At 54.3% G+C, this 27872-nt stretch overlaps 1 protein-coding gene across 1 annotated transcript in view; it reads right to left on the bottom strand.

Annotated features, from left to right (window-relative positions):
* Positions 1-27872, bottom strand: part of TMEM132C (transmembrane protein 132C) — a 130926-nt gene that overhangs the window by 19448 nt on the left and 83606 nt on the right. The window contains exon 3 of the mRNA XM_012730790.1: positions 10806-10986. Coding sequence (XP_012586244.1) covers positions 10806-10986 — 181 coding nt within the window. The remainder of the gene's footprint in view (positions 1-10805; positions 10987-27872) is intronic.

Below are 27872 nucleotides of genomic sequence, written 5' to 3'. Positions count from 1 at the left end.
CATCATCATCATCATCATCATCACCATCATCACCACCCACTACCATCATCATCAACACCATCATCATCATCATCACCATCAATACTACCATCACCATCACCACCACCACCATCATCATCACCACCATCCATCATTTATCACCACCATCATCATCATCACCGCCATCAGCAGCCAGTAGCATCTCTGTTCGCATCCGTATTAGCTTCTAAGGCTGTTGTTATGACTTAGTGCAAGCAGGAAAACTTTCAGGAGCTATTCTCTGACAGTTCTCAAAACCAGTGTCTGAAGTCAAGGTGTCATAGGGCCAGCACCCTTTTCCACATTCCTCGTCTCCTGCCAGCGATCTGCTCTCCATGGCCTGTGGGGCATTGTTCACCCCCTGCCGCTGATGTCGCTGCCCTTTGTCCTGTGTCTGTGTGCCAAGTCCTGCTGCTCGTGAGGACACTGGGCGAGGGCTGCCCGGAGGCACACCCTCCAGCAGCAACGCGAGAACCTGTTTCCAGAACAGGACACACTCTCTGAGTCAGGTTTCCCCCCTGTTTTTAGGGGGCATAATTAAATCCAGATGAAGTCTCTTCATCCTTTGGAGAGAACTTCCTGTGGGTTACTGCCACTTTTGATCTCCAAAGTGAAAAAGTAGAAGTAGAGGTGGCTATGGTGGGGAAACTGAGGCTCAGGGGCTTAATCTGGACCCTCTGAACTAAGTGCCTTCTCTGATGCAAGTCAGCCCCTCTGAGGGGCCTGTAGGCATTCAGGGCCAGCTCCGCCTCGAGCCCCCACCCAGCCCGGCTCGGGGGGAGTCCTTCCAGATGCGTGGGTGCCAGGCATCCTCACCAGGCTGATTCATTCACCCTGACTGACGATCCAGCAAGGTGGATATTTCACTCTGGGCAGGCTCAGATGAAGTAGTGCAGCCACAGAGGTGTAATTAACTTCAGAGCCCATAGGCTGCTGGGATTGGAGGTGGGGATGAGGGCGGGGGAGGGAGGTCTGGCCCCCGCAGGTGGGGGGACTTGCACCTGGCCTGGGCAGCAGGGGCCGCGAACGACCTCTCTGAGATCAGGGTCACACCCCTGTCAGTCCTGACCGGCTGTGGCCTGCACCCCTCCAGTAGGAAAAGACTTTGCTCCTCTCTCTGCCAAGAGGACAGAGGCACCTGGGGATGCTGCTCTTTTGGGGGTGCCAGAACACGCTTATCTCCTGCTGGCTATGGTCAGTGATTCCCTCCAACAGGGACCTTCAGGTTCACTGGCCCAGGGTCAGTCTGCCTACTGAGAAGCCCCTGGAGTCCAGTGGCAGGGTGGGGGGCATCGCCATGTGCTGCATGCTGAGTAAGAGCAACTCGATCCTCCACGCTGTTTTGGACCCATCTCTGCCAGCCCTGGTCACCGGATCGACAAGGACATGTGTGGTCAGCCGGTCAGGTCAACTGGTCAGGCTTGGACTCACAAGATATCAGAAGTGCAGCCGAGTGGATCTCCCACACTGCACAGGCCTCAGCAGAACAGACCAGCGATGGGGCTGCCTGCAGGGAGACCCACTCCCTCCTTGCTCACTGCCGACTCATTCACGGTCCAAAGGGGCCAGCGACCAGCTTCACTCACCGTCCACTCCTGCCCACGCCTGAGGCAGATGCCACCCACCATGTCCATTAACCAGAAAGCGCAGTGTCAGGAAGCTGGGGCAGGCGGGCCTGGAGCTGTCACTGGGCCGCTTACAGTCCCTGGGAAGACCGAGGAGGACGCGCTCTGGTTCCGAGGAGGCTGCTGGCCGACCTGCTCTGTGGCTGCTGGACGGGTCTTACACAGAGCCGGACACTGTCTGTTCCTTTGCATCCTTAAGTGCAGGAGGACCAGCAGGCTTGGCTCTGGGTCCGAAGTCCTGGTGCTGGCGTGGGCCCAGCTTAGCCAGAGCTGATGCCTTCCCAGGGAAGCCTGGGGCACCTGCTGGACAAAGAGCCGAGATCCTCTCAGGTCAGGGGCTGTGGGCTCAAGGTTTTCATAGGGAGCCCGGGGGCTGGTTGAGATCCTAGTGGAGCCTTGAGCAGCAGCAATGCGCAGGGTCCTGCACCAGGGTGGGCTTCCCAGTAGCCCTCACCACAGACCTTCTATCAGGTGGGGGTGGGGTGCAAACATAGAAATGAGCTCTGGACAGCCTGAGTGAACAACGGTGTTCCAGAAGGGTCCTGGGGGGTCTGAATGGGCGGTCAGGCTCGGGAACTTGATGGCCATGAACAGTCTGGGGTGCCGGCTGCTCGCACTCTGACAGGGACACTAGAGAGCAGGGCTGTCAAAGGGGTTGATCCTCTGGCCCTGCTGAGGGAGGACTCCCAGTCCCCACTCCACCCCCCTTATCTGGCCTCTGGGCACACCCCAGGAGTGTCCGCAGGATCTGGCATCCACCGCAAATAGGATCAACTGTGGGTGACTTCAGGAGAGCCAGAACATCCCCGAATATCTGCACCCCAGTTTCGTTACTGGCACTGGTACTCACCAGTGCCAGTGGTCACTTCAACATCACCTGCCCCGACCCCCAGGAGGGACTGAACACACTTCCACCCAGAATGGCGGGTGGCACATGGTGGCAGAGGCCCACTAAGTATACAGAGGTTCCCCACCCAGGAGGACAAAGGTTACCTCATTGCCTCCTGGGTTCAGGTCTGCCTGCCTTGTGGGTTTGGGGGTCTGTCACTTGGAGAGTGGTGGGAGGACCTCTCAGAGGCTGCTGTTCCTCAGGCCCATGCACCTGCAGCCGGTCTCTGCTTCTTCACTGCCCAGGCTGGCCCTGTCTGATGCGCTGTTGTTTCTAGATATTCCAGCTACAATAGCCCACCCCTTATCCAAGGAGGACTCACCTCAAGCCCTGACACAGAGCAGTGCCAGACTGGGGGGACTCTGGATTACTACTCAGACACACCTGGGAGAAGTTCGATTTATAACCCAGTCGCCGGCACTAACCTAAGCTGGAGCCCAGTAGTCCAACACCTCGCTGCAGGGGCCTCTTGCTCACGCTGAGTATCTCACCATACGTCACATTTTCTGACCACAGTCCAGGGGGGTACTGGAATTGGGCAGTGATGAGGGGATGCCGCTTAAGGGGGCCCCTGGAGAGACATTTGACCCCTTTTCACCCCAAGTGTTGAGTGGCATCAGTTTTGTTTTTATGGCCAAACACTGGCCTGTTGCCTTCGTGTACTTTGATTTGTTCAATGTTTTACGTCCTTAGCAACGATCTCACAGGTCCCGGCCGCATGTGTCTGCCCTCCCGGTGCGGACGGCATTTGATTGCATTTCCCAGTGGCTAAGGACATGGGGCATCTTCACTCCCCTAATATTCAGTTATATCAATTACTATTGCAAATCTTGACCCAAATTCATCAAACCATTGTCCTCACACCAGATTAGTCTTTATGCTAAGAGAATCTGAAAAGAACCAGCTCATCAGACTCACTTATTCTGTTACCAGAATTAGAACTAAATAACGGGATGGCAAGGAAGCAGTTTGACCCATCACCAAGCAAAAAAAGAAAAAGAAAGTAAAAGGAAAAAAATGAGAAGATGAGGAGGGAGATGGGAGGAGCTGATAGCCAAAAATATAAGATCATTTTGCCTTCAGTCATTGAACGGGTTATATATGCGTATACCTAGAGTTAGTTCACAGTTCCCCTCTCAAATTTCCTAGTGAATTTGGGGTGGAGAAACCCTGCCTCTTGTCGACCAGCAAGGACGGCATCTGCACCATGCGTACTTGCTGTGCTGGGGTATTCTCTGGCGGTGTGCCCCCCTCCTCGGTTCCAACACACTGCCCAGGGGTAATGCTGTGTGGCTGTGTCTGCCCGGGCTCCTGAGCGTGAGCCCACATCACTGGAGCATCCAACCACAGGCTGGGGGGGCACCCTCCCCACCCTGGTGGAGCCCATGGGTCCATGCAAATCTTTTACAAATTAGTGGCAACATTTTCCAGCTTTTTCTGCTTCGGCTGAGCTTTGCAGGTGTTACTTTGAGGCATGAGAGCAGTAATCTGGTCATCAAATTCCCTTCTGCATGCAGCTCCTGACATTTTGGTCACCTAAAGCCTGGGAAGAAAAGAAGATATTGCCTCTTTCTTTCAAATGATTTAGAGGAAGAGAAGGCACTGTCCCCCCCACCCCCCAGCGGGACGTCTCTCTGCGGGGCAGGGAGGGAGGGTCTGTCACAAGGACAGGATCCTCGTGCGCACAGAGGTCAGTCAGTCAGTGAAAGGACCTGCCTGAACCCTGGCTGCTGCTGCTGGCGGGTCCTTGGCAAAGCTTGGTCCTTCCTAAGCCTCAGCACCCTCTGCTTGGAAAGGGAAAAGGATGCACAACCCTGCCTTAGCTTCCTCTGGCTGACGCAGCAGACCTCCTTACACTGTGGACACATATCCTCTGACAGTTCTGGAGGTTGAAGTGTGGCAGGGATGCACCCCATGAGGTATAGGGTCCTGCTTGCCTCGTCCGGCTTCCAGCGGTGGCCTAGGGCTGGCATTTCTTGGCCAGCGGCTGCATCATTCCAGTCTTGTCTGTCTGTGTACCTGTGTCTTCTTTCCCATCTCTTGTACAACACTACTGGCCATTGGTTTGGGGCCTTACTGATCCAGGTGACTCATCTTGATCCCGCCTTCACCCCATCTTGCAAGGTCTCACTTCCAAATACGGTCATAGTATCTGGGCGACACATCTAACCAAATGCAAATTGCAAGGGGCATTGGGAGAGCGTGTCTGTACTCCCTGGTTAAGGATGACGTGATTGAAGGGGATATCTGCTTGGATGAGTGAGGAAGGTGCTGGTTGCCAAGTTTACTTGGAGACAGTGATGTTGGCAAAGGCCTGGGGGCCAGGACCGCCTCGTGACTGGGAATGGGAATGAGGAGGATCTGGGGGCCTCTGGATACCACCTGCAGAGTCCGTGTTGCCCCAAGAGTCTTCTGGAATGCTCCTCCTCATCCCTTGGACATCTCTCTCCCAAGAGCTGTGGCACAGCAGCTGGGCTTGGCTCGTGTTTTCTTATAGACAGGGCGTCGTCCTGAGACGCAAGTCACGTGCTGGATGATTCAAATGCCGATCTCCCTTTCAGGTGCGTGCCAATCTCCCGTAAATAGATTCAGGAGATTCACAGCCAGTTTTAGGGTATCTCCATCGCTTACCAGTCACCGCTCATACCTTCCAGCCTGAGCAACCAGAGGGGCCCACCTACCCTGGCATTCTGTGCAACTGGGATGGGAATCCATGGACCTCTGTGAGCCTTCATCCAATTAGCATCCTGCTCTCAAGCTCATCCAGGTCATAACGTGTCAGTACTTCATGCCTTTTATTGACAATCAATGCGGTACTCTCGTGCCGAGAGGTAAATTACTAGGCAGGATCATAAACTGCACGGCTAAGCACCTCCTAAGTGCTGGGCCTGTGTGAAGAACAAGCATTATTTCAACTGAAATGCTTAGTGGTTGGGCAGGCAAGATACCTGGGCAAGACAGACTCGGGGGAAGCTACTGGAATACTGGTCCAGGGGAGTTTGAAGGACCCCTCTGACTGCTGCCTTACAAGGGTGTGGGCGGATCTTTTGCTTCCTCAAAAGAAGTCAAGGCTCTAGGTTTATTTGTATGGAATATCCCAAAGGATACACGTGGATGACAAACACAACTCACCTTCAGACATAGGTCTTCTCCCAGTTACCGATCTCCACTGGCAACTCAACCAGACTGTCTTACAATAACCACACTCTGGGTGGAAGAGTGAGCAACTCATGCTGGTTGCCCAGACCATCCTGGCTCTACACTGAAAGCCCCGTGTCCTGGGAGCCAGGCAATGCCAGCAAATTGGGTTGGTATTGGCTGGTCTGGTCATTCTGCCAGGAGGCTGCACTCTGCCACAAGGTGTATATGTCTGAGATATCCTGGCTGGTCACCCTTGCAAACTACTCTCAGCGCAAACTTATGAACACAAGGAGGAAAGAGATGAATCTTTTCAAATAATCAACTCTTCCTTTTGGATCAAAGACACCATCCTTTCTCCAATTCATCAGAACAGACTTTTGGCTCTTCCCAAAGATGGACTCATCTCTATTACCATGCCCAGGCCTACCACTTTGAGCACCACACTACCACCATTACCACAACCACCATCACTACCACCTCCATCATCACCGTCATCACCACCACCATCACCACTTCCATCATTACCACCACCACCATCACCTCCGTCACCATCACCACCATCATCACCATCATCACCGTCATCACCACCACCATCACCACTTCCATCATTACCACCACCACCATCACCTCCGTCACCATCACCACCATCATCACCATCATCACCGTCATCACCACCACCATCATTTCCCCCTCCTCTGCAGGTTTTTACAGTGAAGAAGACAGACACTGGAGTTAGATGTGGGTTCAGATCCTATTGGCACCCATTGCAAGTTGCATAACTACTGGACCAGCTGTGCCACAGGCCTCAGTGCCCTCCCCATAAGCATTAGATAACAGAAGGCTTGGACACTGCTGAGGCAGCAGTTCGGAGGATTAAATGAAATCGTGAATACGAGGCACTTAGCAGGGCCAGCGCTCAGCAAATGTGACTTATTATCATCAAGAAGACGCACCTCCATGGGATTCATCAAACCAGAAAGCTCTAATTTCTGGAAATCTCTTCTAGCTTTTGCCCAATTTTCTGCCATTAGGTTCCCAGGATTCCACACCATATTTTCGGGGTGTGTGGTGGGGGGACGGTGTCTGTCTTGAAGGAGGATTTCCAGGATTGACATTAGCACACATAAAAAAAAGAACAGAATTGGGCAGGATGTCAGGAGCTGTGGGGCACTGGACACATGTCCAGTTATCCTTGTGGGGCTTAGCTTTGGTCACTCACAGGCCCAAGAAGGACATCCAGTGCACTCTCCACTAGAGTCTTCAGAACTGAGGACAAAATACCCTGGAGCAGTTTTCTCATGCAGAACTTCAAGATCCTGGGGGTTTCTCAGAAAATGTGAGACAGAGACCTTTTCCTTTTGATGTCCCATGCTAGGAACCCATGTATAAATAATCTTGATTAAAATCAATCCCCCAAATATGGGTGACATATTTGCTTGCTGGCTCAGAAAGTCCCTGAGCGCTAACGTAGACACAGAAGCTGCAGAGAGAGCAGGCGAACAGTTATCTTGGTGAAATTCTGTTCTGGGAATTTCTGCTCTGTCCAGCTGGGATATTTGTATCAGAGAAGTAGAGGGGGTGAAGGGGGAGGGGCATTTTATTTGCAGTGTTTCCCAGAAGCAAGACTGTCTGATTGGGAGAGAGGAACAGAGAGACAACTTAAAAATGAGATAGCTAGAATGATCGGAAAAGGTTGAGATAAAAATACGCCTTAGATGTAGCTGCAGCCTCCAAGTTGGTGTCTCAGTTTGGAGCGTGTTCACAGGGAAGCGACCGAGAGGAAACAGATGGAGTTCAAATCCTGGGCCACTACTTACTGCGAGCACTTCCCTCCCCTGAGCCTCACTGTCTCCTCTGTCAAGTGGGAGTGGCGCCTCAGCCTTAGAGAGTGCTTGAGAGGTTTAGGGGTGCTGTGCGTGCAGGTGGGGTGTGGGGTAGACACCCACAACACTGGCTACTGTTGCTGTGGGCTTGTGAAGCATGGGCAGTTGCTTTAACAACCCCTTGGGGGGCTTGCCAAAGAGGCTTTGAGGACCTCAGGACACTTCAGCCAGACCCTCCGTGGCCCCAGCAATCCTGCTTCTGGGTGTTCATCCCAGAGTCAACATTGGGGTCTTGAGAGCTTTTTGCTTTCTGCATTCACCATCGTTGCAATGTTACCCATGACAGCCAAGACCGGAAGCCCCAAAGGCCCGCACGGATAGAAGCCTGGCTTGAGTGCCGCCGAGTGTCCACACCACGCAGCGGACTCAACCTCACAGTGCAGGTCCTGCTGCAAGGCAAACTGGAGGACATGCCTGAGAGATTATGGGGTACAGAGGCCAACAGCATGACTCTACTCACACAGGCTCCGAGGACAGTGGAGCTCACAGAAACAGCAGAGGCTGGGGGTGAGGGGCCGGGGAAAGGGCCAGTCTCTATTGCAAGACCAGTGTGTTCTGGAGCTGCTGGCCAGCCCCACACCTGCCCCTGGCCTGTGCAGCACAGGTGGCCCTTTGCACTTACCTCACCGCAGAGCCCACGGGCCCCCAGGCCCCCAAGGGACACAGGCAGCGTCTGGAGGCCTGAAACATGCTTGCTAGCCCGAGGGCGGGTGGTGACCTGGGCATGCACTTCGCCCCAGGCAGGAGGTGGTGACGTAACGCACACAGTATTGCACTTGTACATCTGCTGGTCCAGGGGCGCTGCTTTAACAGAAGCCACCGGCGTGATGTGTCTACAGCGTGTCCAGCTGCCGGGTGTGTGGTCACCAAATCTGACATTGACACGGACTGCCTTGTGTCTGCCCCCGAAGCTCTGCACCTCGCTCTCCACCCAGGGGCCTCTCGGACCTGACCCCAGCCCTGCCGGTAGCTACTGCTCTGCTCGCGAGGCCTCAGCGTTCAACTGAGTTTAGTTAGTTTGCTTGTTTCACTTCTTCACCTTCCTCACATGAGGGAATGTGATCCCTCCCCACCCACCCCCCAGCACTTCCCTGCCTGCTAATGGACAGGAATTGTCTTTTTATTTTACAGAATAAAGCTTTTCTTTAAAGTGGAGGGAAGGAATTCTGTGAGGGCTTCCCAGAAGCCTCAGAGCTTGGGCCCAGGCAGAGGGTGAGCTGGGGTGGGGGAAGCAGGGCCTGGGCAGTGGGTGAGCTGGGGTGGGGGGAGCAGGTCTATTAAACTCAGCAGGTAGCACTGCAGTTGGCTGCCACCTGCCTTTAGCTGTTTCCCCATCACCTGGAACACACTGCTCGTCATGACTTCTGGGGTGGAAGGTACAGTCATGCTTGGCCCGGCATCATCAGAGTCAACACCAGCTAGATCAGGGTGAGGGCTGATTTTTGTTGGGGATCTCCAGAAAGAAGCAGCTGCTCCTGGGGACCCCAAATGCCTTTCTTCCTGCTCCACCGTCCCTTCCTCACTAGGCTGGTGGGAGATCCGGGCACTTACCTCTGCGTCCTCTCTCTGCTTCCAGGGCGTCGGGCAGTTAGCCCTGGACACAGTGTTAATTTTCCAAGTACATAACAGAAAGTGTAAACTTGGAAAAGACCTGGGCTGCCTGCCCTCCCCTGCCCTTCCTGATGACTGCTGAAGCGTGGGCAGCGCTGACCGGGACAGGACAGCCCCCGCCACTGTGTTTCTGCCCCTCCTCACCGCAGGCAGTGGGCTCATGCCATTTACTGGATAATTAATCGGTAACCCTGAAATTGTTATTATCAAGTCAAAACAGCTTCAGATGAGTCATTGATTTGCTCTGCGGGCAGCAATCTATGTCGGCAGTTGGAGGGAGGGATATTTTAAAATTTAATCGCAGAGTAAATCTCCAGTGGAGACAAGGGGACACGTTTTCTGCCCACGTAGTTATTTTTCAAATCAACAACCACTTTCGATGGGCCTAGAACATCAGCGTCACCCTTAAAATACTCCCAGAGTGTCAGTCACAAGTGGGGAATTCTCAGGCTGGAAAAGGAATGAGGAGACAGGCTAAGAAGTTTCTGGAAGACAATAAAACACCCTTTTCTCGTTGTCTCTTTGGAAACAGTATTCTCCAGCCCCTGTCAAGGGCGTGCCCCCTGAGAAGCCTGCCTCTCTCCAGCTCGGCGAGAGGATGTCACTGTCCCTGTGGTCCCAGCAGAGCCAAGCCATCCATTACCTCAGTGACAGGTGGGGCCCAGGGGCCGCAGAGCCAAGGCCAGCAGTGACCCCTCCCATCCCCCGTCTGCCCATCTGCATTTGGCTACAGCCCGATGCCCAGAAGGAGTCACAGAAGCCAGGGGCAGGTACCAGGGAGCCCCTCATCTCTCCTTGTAGCTCTGACTGTCTACGGAGCAAGACAGGAAGAGAAGCCATTGCCAATGTCACACCAGTGGCTCTGTTCGGGGGTGACCGCAGATAGAAAGCCCAGGGGACACTCAGCGCGAACATGGGTGGCCATCCAAGGCACTGAGTGTGCAAGAAAAAGCACGCTGGGCAGAGTGGGGTTGTGTGGGAGGAAAACTGAGACCCCTCACCCAGGGGCAAGGGCAGGCAGTTCCTAGAGCTCAGATGGGGGACCCTCGAGCAGACACCCTGACAGGGGCTATAGGCTGAGGACCCGACAGACATGCAGGAGGCCTGGGAGGATGGCACTGGCGCGGCCCCAGATTCTGGGTTGTTCACCATCCCTGACTGCAGCCGCGGGGCGTGGGGCCCGTGTTAATGGAATCCTGTATGTAAAGACCATTTCCCAAATGAGGTCGTATCCACAGGCTCTGGGGTGCAGATGGAAGGTGGGGGTGTTAGAACATCAACCAACATGTCTCTTGGGGGGACACAATTCAACAACTGCAGTCCAGTCACACCTGTGTCCCCACAGCTAAGCCCCACGGAGGGCAGAGGGCAGGGGCTGGGGCTGCCGCCTGCACAGGTTGCCACAGCTCCAGGGTGAGGAAGCACAGCCAAGGCCCCCTCTTTGCCCAGAGGCTGCACACTTGGCACCCGGGGGTCCTCAGCTCCCAAACCCCGAGGAGGCCCCATGACCCCTCGGGAGGTGAGGAGGACAGGAAACAGCGCTCGCGTCCCCTGCGTCCAGGCAGCAAGGCTCCCAGGGCACGCAGTAGCCAGGGGCCTCAGAGCTGGGCCACGGCGCCCGTGACACACACGTCTTACCATGGCCAGCGGGACGATGCCCACCAGGTCCTTCTGGCTGATGAAGATCTCGGACACGGTGACATCGGTGCCCCCCCTCCGGGGGTACTCCACCTGCCAGGTGATGGGCTGTGACCCCGACAGACTGCTGAAGCTCGCGATTTCAAAGTTCATCTGCGCAACCTCGGTGTAGCTGCTGCTGCTTCTGGAGGGAATGAGAGAAATGGCTCTGAGCTGGCTGTGCCCGGGGACGGGTTTCCTCTCTGCTGTAACTGGAGCTAAGGGCCAAGGAAACGCCTTTCAGGAAGCCCCTGGAATATGGTTGCCTCTGCACTGGGACCTGGGCAACTGGCTGGAGCAGCCCCAAAGTCAGGACAGGCTGGCATCCTCAGCGTGGGACCAACCAGCCTGGCACCCCAGGGCCTTCTGCACTGACCTCCACCAGCTATTCCCGCAGGGGTTAATCCAGCCTTGGTCTCACCTGCAGGGTGGACCGGAGTTACCTTTGACCTGAATCCCAAATGGGCCTGAACGGAGGGAGGCTAACTGCCCAGAGTGGCATCATTTCCCAGACCACAATGAGAGACACAAAGTGCTTTTCTCTGAGACCAGCTTTTACTGGTGAGCCCTCAATGGGAACCTCGAGCTGAGCTCCAGGCCGTTGGAGAGGGAGCAGGCAGAGGGGCAGGGCTGCCCAGAGCTGGGGACCCACCCATGGAGGGCCCACACTCTGGGCACTGGGAGAAAAGCCTCTTTACATTCATGGAAGAGGAACTTCCCCAGGACATGCCTGTGGCCTTCAGCCGAGCCCACACATCCGTCAGCCTCGTCTGTCCGCCTCCCGCACCCGCTTTCCAGCCAACACAATTTAACTCTGCTGTTCTCAACACTGGACCCCAAACCTATGAAGCCTCAGCTCTGTTCTTAATCAGGGGACTCAGATTTGAGTTTATCTTGTCCCTGCTTGCCCAGCCACTGGCTAATAAAGGCGATTTCTCTCCTCAGAGGCCTGAGGTCATTGTCTGCCCTGTTCCCGGGGCTTGGGAACAGGCCCTTGACGTTCAGTTTCATCAGTGCAGCTGGGCTGGAAGCAGCCCACCTCTCACCGCAAACTCCTCCTCCATTACGCCCCGGTATACACTGCTGAGCTGCACGGTCAGCACTTCCAGGCTCCCTTGCAGGGACAAGCAAAGTTCCAGTCAGCCACGCCCTGTACTAGGACCCAGAAGTGGGTGCTGAAGGAGCACCCAGGGGGAGGAGGGGGGAGGGAGGGGCTTGTGGTCCTGCTCTCCCAGGCACTGTGCTGGCTTCCTGCAGCACCCCACCCCCCTCACCACCCCCATCTTGCAAAGGGCCCTCCGCTTGCTGCTGAGCGCGCAGAGCCAGTCAGTGTTCTCATCGGAGCTCTGTCCCCGGCAGTGGGCACATCAGTGCAATTCCATGATCCTCCCGCAGGTCCTTTGTGTGCCTCCCGCCTTTCATGGAGACTTCCGTTCAGAGGAACTAGTTAGCTACAGGGATGCTGTTCTCTGAGACTAAGGGCTCTCGCCGGTACCCCACATTTAGGTGGGCCCCGGCATGCACACATGCTGTGTGGCAGTGCTGTGCCCTTGGGAACTGCAGAAGGGCCATTTCTTCAGGGAGGCAGTTGAGACCCAGAAAGGGAAGCTCATAGTCCATAGCGGTGCCCACGGAGGCATGCTATTGGGGCTCTGGGCCGGGGAGCACCCTCCTCCCGACGGCTGGTGTGTGGAGTGGCACGCCCCTGGCCCCGGGCTCCTCAGGATGGGGGTGGCACACTGAGCCCCCCAAAACCCCAGCTGGTTGCCCTTTATGTGTGAAGCTCCATGGGTGTGACCCTGCCCACTGCTTACATTTTATCTTGGGCTATTTCTTGTTAAGAGAACATGGTTGAGTGACCACGGTGGGTAAGGCCAGTCTGCAAAGCCTGGCGTGTCATCTAGACCTTTACGGAAGACGTTTGCCAGTTCTGGACAAAGGTCATAAAAGTGGAAGGTGGAGAAGCTCTTTGGGCTGTCAAATCATTAGAATTGACTAGGGGAGGAGAACAAGGTGTCGCAGGCACACGGCTGAACTCTAGGTGGATTCTGAGAGCACCGGCTACTGGACATGTGCTCTACATGTCCTTTAGTGTCCAGTGCTGTTTCAGCTGGCAGGTAGCTGGGTCACTGCAGGTATTCAGGCAAGTTGAGGGGGAGTTTCTCCAGGTGTGTGCTAGGATCCAGGTAAGTGCATGCTAGGCCTGGGTGTTGCTGAGACCCGAAGTGTGTGTCCCGGGTGTGTGCTAGGACCCCAGGCAATTGTCCCTGGCACTGGCATACACTGCAGGGCTCACTCAGAGCCCACCCTGTGACATGAACGAGCTCTATCTTGGTTCCAGAATAGGAAACAAACACGTTGCACTTTGGAGAACCTCTATCTCTGCACAGAGCTGCGCAGGACTCTGGGTCCAGGGGGCCCTGACAGAAGGCATGCTGCGAGGGCCTGGGAGAGCTGCGACATATAACTACAGGGCTGGAGACCTCAGACAGGGCAGACACCAGGCTGTGTGAGGGAGGCCAGACAGTGCATCTCAGCAGAGCCTGGGGCTCGAGCGTCCTCCTTTGGACAAGGCTGCCTTCAGGTACATGGTATCGACTCCTGATTTGTTCACTCTTGTGCAACCAGGTCTCACCCTGCTTCTCCTCCTCCTTATATGTCTTCACCTTTGTCGTCTCTAAAAACTGAACAAGGAGGCCTATCCTAGCTGAAGAGAGTCCAGCTGCATTTAGAAACATGAGACATATGTGGAGGTGACACAGAAGATCCACTGCACACTGTCCCGGTTCTGTCCGTCCAGGGGCTGCATCAGCACTGGGCCTGTGGTGCCAGCTCACAGAGGACAAGCTTTTCCAGAGGACATTTTTTGCAGAGAAGCAGAAAAACTGCAGGTTTTTTTTTTTTTTTTTGCAAATGATTTCTGTGGAGAGGAAGAGTGGTATCTGGAGTTGGTGGGCTTCCCCGCTAAGACATATCTCTTCGGCCCAATAGCCAAAGTCCAGGGGGAGGTGAACTTGCCCCTCTCAGCCTCTGGAACCCTCCTGAGCTCCCTGGCCCAGCTCCTCTGCTCTTCACTGGCTCAAAAACACCGGAAATAACACGGGAGAGTCTGGCATTTGTAGTAACACTGGAGAGTCTGCATTTTTAAATATCAGAACTTTAACCTTTGAGCCAGGATGGGGTCTCAGAGGATGCCTCTGCCGGCTGACACTGGTCGTCTAGGTCACAAAGCAGTAGCTCTGTTCTGGGGGGAGCAAATAACAGCAGTGCTGTGGTTTGAGGTAAAAGAAACGCCCCAGAGACGTTGCTATGTGGTGTTTTCCAAACTGGGGTCCCCAGGGCCCCGGGTGTTCAGGGGAGGTGTGATGGCATTGGTGGTGGTGCTGGGTCTGTTTTACCCCATTACTACAGCAGGTCCAGCCTTATATGCTGGACGTGCTGGGTCTCCAGCAAGTATTTTATTCAAAGAATAAAGGTCTAAAGGCAGGAATGGAAGGAGGAGGAGGAGAGAGAAGGGTAGGACCGAGATTGTGAGCAGGTGGGGTGCTGCAATTCGTGCCACAAGCTTTGAAAAGATTTCCTGAGTCCAAGTTCTTGCTCTACCAGTTACGGGCTGGGTAGCTTTGGGCAACTCTGCTCCTTCCCCCTACCTGCCAAGCAGGGCTGCTAATCCTCCCTGTTTCACAGAGGTGATATGAGGATTAAATGAATGAGCGAATAAATCCAGTGCACGTAGAACACAACTCGGCACTGGCAAATGTCAATAAATGTGAGTCTTTCTTGCTTTTAGCAGGTTTCAACACTTTGTTTCATCTCAGAGGCTTTAGGTTTGATGCCTTAAAGCTACCTACATCTGAAACATGCCCCTTCTGGCCTGGGGCAGGAATGCTCTTGGGGAGGGGGGTTCTCTGCCACTGATGGGCTTTTCTGCACTCAGATGGGCATGCAATTGTCTACTTGGTGGCTGCCCTTCCAGGTAGGATCCCACGACAGGATGCTTGATGTGGGCAAGTGGAGACCAAAGCCAAAAGAACACTGTCTGCAGCTCTGTCTGTGTTCAGCATCCTCCTGCTTTCTCTAAGCCACCCAAGCTCTTTGCTAAGCCTTTGCCTTGAAGGGATCAAGGGCACTCCACACCAGCCTCTATGGTGCTTGTGATATTGTTGGAGTAATAAAGAGAGGAATTTAAACACTTAAGTGACTCCAGAGAGCACTGAAGAACTACAACTTGCTAAATCAATAGGGTAGATTTATTGTAGTAACTCTTGAAAGAAATTTTCAAAATTGGCTTAAAAAAGCTCTTACTCAAAAGCAAATAAATTCCTCCAATAGTCACAATAAAGTTTGTACCACTGGAAACCCAATTTACCAACCTCTAGCGATTGAACTCTATCTTGCAGGAAAATGGAGTCTGGGGGTGTGTTAAGAAGTCAAAGGGTTTTACCTCCCCACTACGGGGTATAAGGGATTTCAGCTCCAAAGTCATCAGCTACTATTGACAGCTTAATGCCTACAGAAGAAAGGGGACTAACAAAATGAAGAAATCAACCTTATAATAGGGAAGCTGTTCCAGGAGAACGGAATCATTTGGCCCAGGCTTTGTTTTATTCATTCTACCTCATGTGAATTTCATGAAGGCAAAGGACACATACTTTCCCTCTGGGAAAAGCTTTATTAGAAAGTCCCATTGACCCCAAAGCAACAGCAATGCTCCTGAGATCTGGGAGCTCTCCGTGGTGCTGAAGCATATCAATTTGACCAGCAAGTTGCAAGCAACTGAAATCACCTAGTGCTGATTGACAAAGCAAAGGGAATTCAATAAAGGCCTCAACATTACTAGGAAGCAAGGAGAAAGAAAACACAGAGAAGAGATTTGGGCTGAAGAAAGTTACAATACTAGTATCTGGGACAAAGCTGATTCTGGACAGGTCATCGCGGCTAAAGCCAAAAGAAATTTTCTGCTGGTCTTGAATTTTTGCACCACTAGAAGGCCCAGGCTACAAGTCTGACAGTCTAAATGGATATCACAAACGCTACTTCACAAATTAGGACAGGGAGGAGAGACCTGACTGACCTGTTATTATTCCACCCCTGCTCGGTAACAGAATTTAGGATGTAGGATAGTGAATGGTACAGGGCTGGGGCGGGGAGGAAGCCCTTGAAGGTTGCCCTGCTCCCAAACACACTTGGATGATATTGTGAATTAGGACCGAACATTTTCTCTTTCTCTCTATCCCAGTCCCCAAAGCCTAAAAATTTATAGGAGAATGTAAATGTGTGGCAGGATGAGGAAAGAGAGTAGCTGACTGCAAATCATATTGATGCCAATGACATTACTTCAAAGGAGAATTGCAGCCCTTATGGAAGTAACTGAGCTTCCCCATCGTATAGTGAAGGGGCTTTCGACCTTGGTTGCATCTTATGATCACCTGGGGAGATCAAAGGAAAATTTTCGGTCCACCTGAGACCAGCGGAACCAGAGTCTTGAGAGATGGCACTCAAATATTAACATCCTTAAAGTTCAGGTGATTTTAATATGTGGTCAGGTCAAGGGTGACCTGCTAGACACACAGCGTCCTCTCCTTGTAGACTCCAAGCATTTTGCTTTTATGCTATTACTAGTTTCTGCTTCCTGGACTCTATGCAGAAAGGGTATTGGGTAGGTTAAACAACCATGGGCTCTGAAGTCAGAAAGACTTGGGTTTGAATTCTGATTTTGTGAGCTAGGGCAAGTCACTTAATCCATTATTTCTCAACCTTGGTGTCAATATGAAATTATCTGATGGACTAGTTTTGAAAATTCCTGATGACTGGGTCCCATTCCAGGATTTTACTACTGACCTGGACATTGGGATTCAGAGGGGCTCCTGGGTCATGCTAACATGCAGCAGATCTTAAGAATGACTAGCCTTGGCCTCCCTGGTGGTGCACTGGGTTAGGGCACAGCACCGTAAGCCAGCTGCTGCCACTTCAGTGTGAGTTCGATCCCCATCCCAGAGGTGATCCGCATGGTGCAGCATTCCTCTCCTGCCTCATCTGCTGCTCCTTTCTGCAGTGGATTTCATTGTATCTACCTGTTCTGCTCCCCATTCTGTCTCTGGTGGATCCTCTCACCCACCTCCCAAGCCTCTGGCCTATATTCCAGCTCTTATATGCATAAATAAGTTTTTTTTTTTAAGGCATTTCCAGGGCCCTTTCTGGTGGTGCAACGGGTGAGGGCACAGCATTACAAGCTAGCCACAGCTGCTTCAGTGTGAGTTCCATCCCTAACCCCGGGGATGATCCACATGGTGCAGTAGGCCTCTCCTGTCTTGCCCACTGCTCCCCTCAGCAGTGAACTTTGTCAATTTGCCTGTTCCTCTCCCTACTTTATCTCTAGTGAAGCCTTTTACCACCCCACAGCTCTGGCTTGTACCTCAATTCTGTATGCACATATAAAGAAATCTTTAAAAGAAAAAGAATGGCTAGCTTTATTTCCATGAGAACCAGGATCCTGGGTCAGCCCAGCCCCACAAGGCTGCTGCAAGATAAAAGATGTAACATGCTCACTCAACTGTCCACTGAGTGCGGGTGCTGGTCCACTGAGTGGGGGTGCTCATTGCTACCACAGCAATGCTCCTGGCTCAGCCACCTGGCAGGACTTCCACACCCATGCCCTCTTAAGGATACGTGTCCTGTGATTTGCTGAGCAAGGAAGGTAATATAAACAAGACCTTACTCAAGTTCTTTGACCTAACTGCCTTCTAGGCATCCAGTTTGCAGGGGCTGCACCCCTGGATTTGACTAGACAGGGACCTGTCACTTTTCCTTGCTGCGTGATGGATGAGGGTGACATATTTTGGAGTTAAAAGCCTAGATGGGGCCCCCACACTTAGCCTTGAATCATTACTCATGTGATGTGTTCAACACTTGCTTCCTCCTCTCTGAAATGGGAACATACATTCTGGTCTTGCAAGGTGCTGGGCATATTTAGGGAGATAAATGTGCATGCTTAATACACCTTCGGGGCCTGGCTGTGTATGTGTTGACAGCTAAGCCAATTAATAAATGGAGCAGAGGTTGATGAGGACACAGGTGAGCAGAACAGAACTGTGGACCAAGAGGAGCTCTTGATAGGGCAGGGGAGGCAGCAGGGAAGCTTCCTGTCCTTCTCCACGGCTCCTGTGTGAAATGCCATGCTAGCTCCAGGTGCCCTGGCCACCCGGTGGAGGGCACAGCCATGGGCCTGATTTCATGGGCTTTTATTTTCCAAGCAGGCTGCAGTTCTCTGGGTGGAACTTATATAAACTCACCATAGCAGGGGTATATATTCTATCCCCTCTTGAGCAGCTGAGATCTAGGCTGAATTCTAGCACACTCCAATGGGTGGCTGCTGAGAGGATATCAGAGGTCTGGGAGGAAGGGGGGTGGCCCCATCTGACCCCCAGTCCAAGCAAGCTCATGGGCACTCTGCAACCACTTGCTGGGTTCCCCAGCATTGCCACGGTGGTCCCCATCTGGGGGGCCCTTAGTCCAGCCCTCCAGTCTGCTGGGCTTCCTCACTAACGTGTTCAACTGAGGCTTTGGAAAAGGAGCCTGAAATCTCCAAAGGCAACTCTCAAGGGGGTGGGTGGGGGGAGAGTGCGGAGTTTTAAAGACACCCACGCATGACCTCAAGTGTTCCAGGAACCAGAGTATGCCCTGCCCACACCTCTCATTGCCGCGACTGTGATCCAGCACAGCGAAAACCCTCGCCACCCAGGAAAACAGCAGAAGACTTGAACTCACAGTAATGGGGGACACCCGTGTGGCGCTTCACCACTTCCTGTCTCCAGACAGTGATTGATTTAACACACTTGTCCATTTAAGATGCTCCAGGCTGTCAGTCAGCTGACGACCACCGCAGAGAGCACCCTACGCACCCACACACCCAGCTCCCTTCTGGACTCTGAGTGGTGACCGGATGTCAAAGCTGGGCCAGGGACGCTGGCTAATTGATTCTGGGGTGTCTGTGCAGATGTTTCTGGATGCCGTGAGTCAGGTGTCTGTAGGCTGGGGAGGCAGATGGCCCTTCCCACTGTGGATGGCACAGAGAACAAAGCCTGACCTCCCGGGTGCCCTCTGGGGTTTCTGGAATGACACGCCAGCTCTCTCCAGCATCCCAGCTGCAGGCCTTGGGGTCTGTCAGCTCCCATGCCTGTGTGCGCCGACTCCTTAGAGCCCATTCTCCTCTCCTTGGACTGCACCTATGCTTCTGCCTGTAGCTACATAGGGTCCTGGTGGGGAAGCTCTAGGTGGAAAGGCAGACTCCACCAGGTCCTTTTAAGAGTGCAGCTCCACAAGAAAATAGACATTTATTCTGGCTTTGCCCTCGGAGCCCCACGCGCCTCTTGCTACTCACTCTTGGGTTTATGCGGGTTCACCAGACACTGAGAAATTCGTACAAGTCAGGCTTCCTCATGTAAATTAATAGCACCTCCTTATTGCACACAAATCCTGGCACGTAGAGGCATCTGCTACCCGGTGGGGAAGCCAGCGCAGTGGTGATCCCCACTATCTGGGGCTCCTAACGCAAACTGGTTTAGGTACAAGTCAAAAGATTCTAGAAGAACAATCCACTCCACCTGTATGGGCACAGGTGACCCAGCAAGATGGGCGGCCTGTGGCAGGGTGGGTCCCTCTGGGGGGGCTGAGCGTGGCTTTGGAGCCAATTCCCTGCCTAAATGACCACTGCACATATCTAAAGTGGCTTCCATTGTTACGGCTGGGCCTTTGTTACGGCTACGCCCCTCCCTGTGAACAACCCCCTTGGCTCCAACAGGCTGTGGCTGCGTCTCGCCCAGAGTCTGTTTCTTCCTGAGTCCAGGCTGAAGCCGCGTTTCCACAGCAGGGTGGTTGGGAAGCAACACTGTGAGACTTGCAAGGAAGCTGCCGGGTGGCCTGTAGTTTCTGTGCTCCTGAGATTCTGCTGGGGATAGCATGCCAGGAAGATGCCCAGGTATGATCCCATGTGGGGGGCAGTGGATAAACACCGGCTGTGCACGAAAGTCTGGGAGAAACCAACAGCGGACTCACCCAGCAATATCCAATAAAGAGTGAGAAAACACCCCTGGGGACAGTGAGCTGGACAGCGAGCCCAGGGCCACATGGCTGCTACAGCATTGGTGGGGCCAGCCCTGTCCTCCTCGTTGGTCACCAAGGGACCCTAGAGCAGCCTTTGCTTGTGGCCACCAGGAGATGACAGAGACAGAAGTATCTTGGGGGCCGGGGCAGAAGCTGTCCACCCCACTGTCCGGCCTCTGAAGGCTGAACTGCACGGGGAGCCTGTAGTGTCTCCCCTGGGCCCCAGAGAGGTCTGAGAAGGACCGCAGACCCCTGCGAGGCATGTAGCTGGAGCAGCACAGATGTTGGACTGCGCCCTCGGAGACCACGGAGCAGCCACACTGGGAATGTCTGCCCGAGCAACGGCTGCCCAAGCACAGCTCCACTGGGCACCCGAGGAGGGAGCCACCAGGGAGAGGACATCAGAAAACCCACAGTTGCCCCCATGCGGGGCCACGATGACACCTACCACTTGCTCAGTCCCCAGGGACCTCAGGCAGAGCTCCTGAGCTCAGGTCATGTTCCAACCTGACATTCCTTAGCGGACTAAGACTTACCCAGGTTAATTTACTGCCACCCAGTGGAGTGGGACGCTCTGGACACAGGTGCCGATGGGGTGGGGTTGTCTGTGTTGGACACACCCACCGTGCCATGGAGGAGGATGAATATGCTTTGACAATGTTGAGGGCACTGGGACCAGGCCCTGGTCATCTGGCTCCTGCTCTGTCCCTCCATTTTCTCTCCAGTTTGTTCTGCTCTGGCCTCCTTGGTGTGACTCTGGCACACCCAGCTTCCTTCTACCCCAGTGCCTTTGCACTTACGGGCTTTATACTACCCCGCACCACCCTGGTATTCATGGCTCACCTGCCCACTTTCTTACATCACCGAGTGGCCCATCGCACACTGATGGGTCCCCTTTCCCAAAAGCAAGGCCACCTGCCTCCCCTTTCCCAAATGCAAGTCCCGTGAAAGCAGGGCAGCAGTGTTATTCTCCGTCGGCCCCTTTACCCACCAGCACCGACCCCCCTGGAAGTGCTCAGCAAATATTTGCTGAATGAATAATGAATGAGTGATTGCTCCAGGAGCCGAGTTCCCTGATATTCACACCTTTCTCTCCTTCCAACAGTCAGTTTAATATTAATTTCCACTCAAGGAGGTTGGAGGAGTCTCTGCTTAGTTGGAGAGGAGGGCAGAAGCACCCTTTGAAGCTATCAGCCTTTGCAGGAGGGTTGAACTCGTTCCAAGAGAGACGCAGGAAACAAAGCCTGTTGGAGACCTTCCAGGAAAGACACACTCCAAGGTCCACTACTGAAACTTTGCATTTTCCAAATATCACAGAAGACAGAAATTGGATCTGCTCCAAAGCTTGCTATTGAATTTTATGCCTGCTGAGCTCTACTAAATACATAATGAAGAGGCTGAATTAACTATGCAAAAGTATAATTTACAGTTAATGTTTATAATTGATGAGTTGAGGGTCTCTGCGGCAGCAACAACTGCCGAGACTAAAAGGACTAGAGAGAATACAGGGAAGTTTTACTCTCAAAATAGAAGGTATTCTCTGCTCCACGCCCAGCCTGTTCATCCATCCTCCCATCCATCCATCCACACGCCCATCCTTCCATCTCCTCCCTCCTTCCATCCATCCATCCACCCATCCATCCATCCATCCATCCATCCATCCATCCATCCATCCATCCATCCATCCATCCACCCATTCATCCACCCCTTCCTTCCTCCCTCCCTCCATCCACCACCCACCCATCCATCTATACTTCCATCCATCCATCCACCCATCTACCCATCCACACACCCATCCATCCATCCTCTCCCTCCCTCCCAACATCCATCCATCCACTATCTGTTTAAGTCCAGCCACTAAAAAGTAGTGATCAAGGCTTCCCACGTCTTCCCTAGCCACACCCTCAGCCAAGCTGGGGGCTTGCCTCCTGAATGCATCTGAACCCATTAGCTTCCCTGCTTTCACTGTGCCCTACTTTACCCACACCCCCCGCCCCAATCTTCCCTCTGCATCATGGTAGCTGCCTGCTTCAGATTTCACCCTGTCTCTCTGCAATCTCGCCTCTGTCTAGGAGTCGGGAGTTTCTAAGATGAGCAACCCATAAGGCTGGTGCCTCCCTAGATATCTCCCAGGGTTCCTGCCAGAGTGCAAACACACCCTTAAGTCCCTTCCTTTCCGCGTGTTCTGCCTCAGCCTCATTCCCGCCCTCCCCCTCCATCACCCCAGGCTCTGTCCGCCAGTGTCAGGCCAGTCCTGCTGTGCCTCTGCTGTGCCCGCTGCTGCACTTTACACAGCCGGCTCCATCTTGTCATTAGCATAGGAACCAGCACCTTTGGGTGCTTGCAGTCCCCAGCAGGGCCCGTGCGGCCCATTCTTGGGGCAGCCCCAGCGCTGGGTCTCACACTGGCACGGCCCTGCAGGCATCGCGAGTGCTTTGCCTTTGCCCCTCGTCTGTCTCCCCACCAAGACAGAGCCCTTGAGATGATCAGGTTTGTGTCTTGGGCTGTGCTTGTCCTCCAAGGCTAGAACAACACTTCCTGGTAACCTTGATGAGACAAACGCATGTTTAGCAGTGACAGGAGCGGCTCTGTTCCTGGGTGCAGCCTCCAGCTCCTTTACCCTTGGGCACGTGGCTGTTCCCCTCGCCAGCCATCCTGGGGACCCACCTGCTCTCTCCCAGCAACAGTATCTGCAGCTTCCTGGAGGGCAACTCAGTGGGTTAAGCTGGTCTGGGGAAGCAAAAGTGAGTTGAAGAAAGAGAAGGGAAAGAGACAGAGACTCAGCTCTGGAGGAGGGTGGCGGAAACGCAGGGCGACAGTAATTCAAGATCCTGCCATGCCACAGCTTGATGGGGAAGTGGGAACCGCTCTGGTCTCCAGAGGCCCTTCAGGGGCCAGGAGACAGCGAGGGGCCAAGTCCCCTCTGCTTCAGGTGTATCTGGACCAGCTGGCACCCTGAGGAAGAGCCCTTGTTAAGTGCCCTGAAAGCGTCCCCAACAGAAAACTCGAGAGCAGAAAAGAACCGTCTCCAATGTGGGAGTGAAGCTTGAGGTCAAGCAGGAGGCCCAGGCGCTGGGGTGCCGAGTGTTGGATGACTGGGGTTAGCAGCAGGCTTCAGCAGGAAGCACTCTGAGAACCGAGTCTGTGGGTGGGGACCTGGGATGGGGTGTCACACACGGCAGGCAGGGAGAAGCCCTGAGGCTCCTCATCTCAGACCTGCCCGTGGATTATCCTTCACGCCCCCCTGCTCTCTGCCCCAGTGAGCTGGGATTTGAAGCTCATTCCAGGTGGTCAGGGAAGTTGAAGAGTCCTTCACCTTTCCAGCTCTGCGTGGCCAGCATGGCTTGACGAGGTGGGCACATCCTCGCCAACAGGTGTTTCGAAGGTGGAAGGAAGGACAGTGTGGCGGGGCTCGGAGGTTCCTCTGCTGAGGCTGATCTTCCCGCTGGGCCCTTGCGGGTCCTGCCGCTGGTCTGCATCTTGCTGGCTTGGCCATTCCCAGATTCTGCTCTCGGCCTCCCATCTTGGGCATGCATACCCTTGGGCTTACGATGGCCTGATTCAGGTCTCCAGCTTTGCCACCCTGGCCTGCCTGTGTCACTGCCCACTGGTCCCCACCTCTGGTCAGGGGCTCCTTCTGGGAAGGAGAACCCAGCTTTCGAGGGGGGATAATCCTGTGACTGTAAGTGGTAGCTGCATTGGGAGGTGTTTACCGTCCATTAGACCAGGGCTCCTGGAGTTCTCTCCTGGGACAGGGGCTGAGGCAGCCGGCCTTCTCCATTACCTGGAGCCTCTCCCCAAGCTTCCTTTCATCTCTAAACGGCTCCTTGTGTTCTAACACCAAAGCAGTCTGGCTTAAAAGGCAGGCAGAAGCCAGGAACAAATGCCTTCCCTGTGAGCTGTCCCCTGACGCAGCAGGAGTCTCAGCTAGTAGGGAGAAGTGCCTCAGACTGAAAAATAAACCCGGGAGCAAACCCACATTCTCACCCCATTCCCCAGGGACCAGTGTGTTCTCTGAGCTTCACTGAGCACCCCACCTCCGGGGCCAAAGTCTCGGCTTCCTGGAGCAGCTGGGATGGAGAGCAAAGGCAGATTTTTCAAATCAAACGCTCTGAAGCTGTAACTATTGAGTGCAGGCATCCGAGGGGACCTCCAATTTAGCAAAAGCCCTTCCGAGGTGCTTTGGAAGCTGCCTGAAGAGCGAGTACAGATGCTAAAATGAACCGCGTCCTTGGAGAAATCAGTTTAACGGCTGCAATTTCATCTCAGAGTAAACCCCGTTTCGGCGACTCCCTGGACGAGGGCTGTGGGATTGCACGGGGCTGTGTTCACACTGCAGTGGAGACACCTTCCTGTCGAGAAGCGTTTCAAGCCCAGATTCTGGACGCTGAGATGTCACCAGGCGGCTGGCTGGACCTGGACTCCCTCTGGTCCCCAGACACCCCCATGCAGGGCTGGGGGCTCCTCCGGACATCATGTAGGATGTGGCCTCACACTCGCTGACATGGCGGGAGCTGAGGAATCTTCCCCAGGTCACCCCTCACACACATCTGGGCTCCAGGCTGCAGGGACCTTGGTTGGATGGGGCCTGGGTCTGGACACCCCGCTGCAGAGTGGCAGAGACACAGTGCCCTCGCAGGCTGGCTGTAGAGTTTAGGTACCAGCTTCCAGCAGAGGAGAGCACAGAGGTTTGCCTCTTACTGGGACTTCAACAGAAAAGGGGAGAGGCTGGAGAGGGAGAGAGAGGAGGCAGGAGGGGCGGGAAGGGGGAGGGGAAGAGGGAGGAGGATGGTGCGGAGGGGAGAGGTGGGCAAAGGAGAACAGAGTGAAGAGTGAGGGCACAGCAGCCAGGAACTGCACCTATGCCAAGCTTGCCTTGGGGGACCCTGGTCCTCAGAGGCCACTCGCAGCCCTGTCAGCGACAGATGGCAATGGTGCCAGGACCCGTGTGCAATGGTCTGTAAGGAAAGGGCACAAGTGTGTGTCAAAGCCTCACCATGGTGGGGGGCTCCAGGTCGGCCATCTGCACCTTCCCTAAGCCCTGGCAGGGACCACTCAGCGGACCTCCATTTCCAGCAGCCCAGGGCTCCTCCAGGCAATTCCATATTGTTAAAAAGTTTTGTAGGGAGCAGCAGATTAAAGCACAGCACTAAGAAGCTAAAGCCACTTCGGCATGAGTTTGATCCCCTCCCCTTTGCCCCAGAGGTGACCCACATGGCGCGGCAGACCTCTCCTGACCTGACTGCTGCTCCCCTCAGCAGTGTACTTCGTCAGGTGGCCTGTTCTGCTCCCCACTCTGTCTCTGGTGAATCCTCTCACTGCCCATGCACCTCTGGCCTGTACCCCAGTTCTGTATGCACAAATAAATAAATCTTAAAAAAAAATAGCTCTTGTAGAAAGTGGAAAGTTTTGCCATGTTTTGCCATGGTCTGGGGCTGCTGGGAACACAGAGAAGTCCTTTCATTCGTTCTTTCATTCATTCATTCCATCCCGTGTTCACTCACTGAACCCATCTAACACACCTGAGCACAGGCCATGTCCTGGGATCCGTGATGGCAATGAGAAAGGCAAAACACCGCAGCTTCAATGCCCTGGGATCAGGGACGTGTAACAAGGGGCTGGGGACCAAGAGCAAAAGGCCAGGGGGCGGTCGGTGCAGGGACTGTAACTGCACTCGGCCCCTCCGAGGCAGATGCCCGCGACTCAAGTGGCAGGGCTACAGGACACATGGCTCCAGGACATACAACTGATGTCTCAGGTGTGGTGACCCCTCCCCAAACCGCCCCAGTGCCAGAGACGTGAGCCTCTGTGAGCTGGGCCTTGAGCTCAATGAACAGCTTACTGAGGTCACTCATCTTCCTTTGAGGCCACCAACTGCCCAGTCAAGGCTCTTCACTTTGAATGTCTAACCCACACGGCAGCCCACAGCCACCCCCTTCTGAGGAAACTGACGCCTGCGAGGACCAGCATCTTGCCCACCTGTGCTGGGCCCAGGGATCACCGCGCTCCTGCTTCATACGGCTGGTCTGTGCGCCAAGCGGGCGATGGGCGGCCAGCTGAGTCCCTTTGCCCAGCCTGCTGGGGACATGAGCAGCTCTGGGAGCTGGAGACAGCATCTCCCCGAGGTTCTTCACCAGAGTAAAATTGTGTCTCACTGTCTGGCAAGGTGCCAGTGGTCCTTGCAGATTTGGGGGTGTCCCTAAGCTGAGTGCACCTTGAGACTCCACTTGTGCCGCAGTTTCCCGGGACTATTCTGTTTCACCCCCATCATCTTGGTCCAACATTATCCTCTTCTGACAGGACAGACCATGAGCTTTCTCAACAAGACCGGAAGCTGGAAGGCCAAGGTCAGGCAGGTCTTGTGTCTGGGGACTGGCTCCTGGCTCAAGGACATCTTGTCGCTGAGTCCTCACATGGCAGCAGGGACGAGGGACCTCTCAGGGATCCCCCTTTCTTGAGGGCTCCACCCTGAGAGTCTGATCACCTCTCAAAGACCCTGTCTCCTAACACTGTCACTTCAGGGTCCCCATATATGAAATGTGGGGGAGATGCAGACATTTGGCCTGCAACAGCCCCCCCCCCCGTCTGGATCCTGGCCGGTGGGGGTGGGGGTGGTCATGAACATGAAGCTGCAGCTGCATCTGGATCCCTTTACCAGCCAGACCCCAGCAGCATGGCAAGAAGCCCTCCGGCCACTCCCCACGGGGCTCTTAAATTAATGTTAAAATAGGCTCTAGGTCCTGATGAGTAGCTACAATTACCACAGTGACAAATGCCATAAAGAGAAGATGTCTGGGGAGCTTGTGATAGGATGGAGGTGGGGAAGTGGGGAAGGGCAGTGAGCCTGGAAGACAAAGAGACCTGATTAAGCACTGCTGGTAGGAAGCAAGCACGTGCAAAGGTCCTGAGGCCCTGAGGCGGGAGGGCCATGCTGGAGGGGAGGGCAGAGGGAGTGAGGGTTGCTGTGGGTGACGCTGGCTGCAGGCAGGGGCTGGCCTTGATCCTGGGGGCAGGAAGGCCTCACATCTCTTGTAAGTCTTGCTTTGTTCTTGGTACCCTGGGAGTCTGCCCGCCCTTCTCCATGGGGGGCCAGTGTGAATCCAGCCATGCCTGTAGGAGCACGCTGCCTGCTCATCACCCAGTCCCCCACGCCTGCAGCCAGCTCAGCCGAGCCCCGCACCAACGTCCTCAGGAAACCCGTGGAGGCTTTGCTCTGGGTGGAAGAAATAGACCCCAGATTTGCAAACAGCATCACTGGCATCGCTCCACGTCTGACACACGTCAAGACTTGGGTTCCTGCCCCCAAGGTGCTTTCAACTAGAAGCCCCCCCCCCCCGCTTCTTCCTAATAAAAAGCAAGTAAGGCCGTACATAAGCACAGTATTTTGGGGAGGGTCCACGGTCACTCCCGCCCTCCTGAGGATTCGGGAGCGTCAGGCCACTTCCTCATCTCTAAAGTGGGCCCTGGAAACTCCCACCTTCTAGGGTGATTCCTGGCATGAAATGGGGCCAGAGTGGACTTTGACCCATGAGTCCCCTCTCCACCTGGCACACAGGAACCCACCATTGCCGGACCTTCAGCCAAACCCAGGGCCCTGCTTTGTGATTTACCTTTCTCTGCCGAAAAGCTCTGTTTTCTCTTAGACATGAGCCTACTTAATAGGGGACTTTCTAGCCCTGTGCTAAGTGGGAAACAAGACACATTTGACAAAGATAAGATGGGGGGCGCCCTGATGCAGGAGCTGACCTGCCACCTACTGTCCTCTACCTTGGAAGGCGCTTGCTGTCTGTTCATCACCCGGTCCGAGGACCCCCTGGTGCCTGAGATCACTTCCTTCCTGTGGTTTGCTACTTTGAGGCCACTGTGAGCACCTGGCCCCATCACTGGTGTGACCTCAGGGCAGCTGCAACTGCGGGTAGGGGGGTA

Source organism: Condylura cristata, unplaced genomic scaffold (assembly GCF_000260355.1).
Source record: "Condylura cristata isolate star-nosed mole 26May11 unplaced genomic scaffold, ConCri1.0 scaffold00029, whole genome shotgun sequence".
Taxonomy (NCBI): Eukaryota; Metazoa; Chordata; class Mammalia; order Eulipotyphla; family Talpidae; genus Condylura; species Condylura cristata.
Note: the sequence above shows the minus strand (reverse complement) of the source record. Positions and strands in the feature narration are given on the sequence as shown.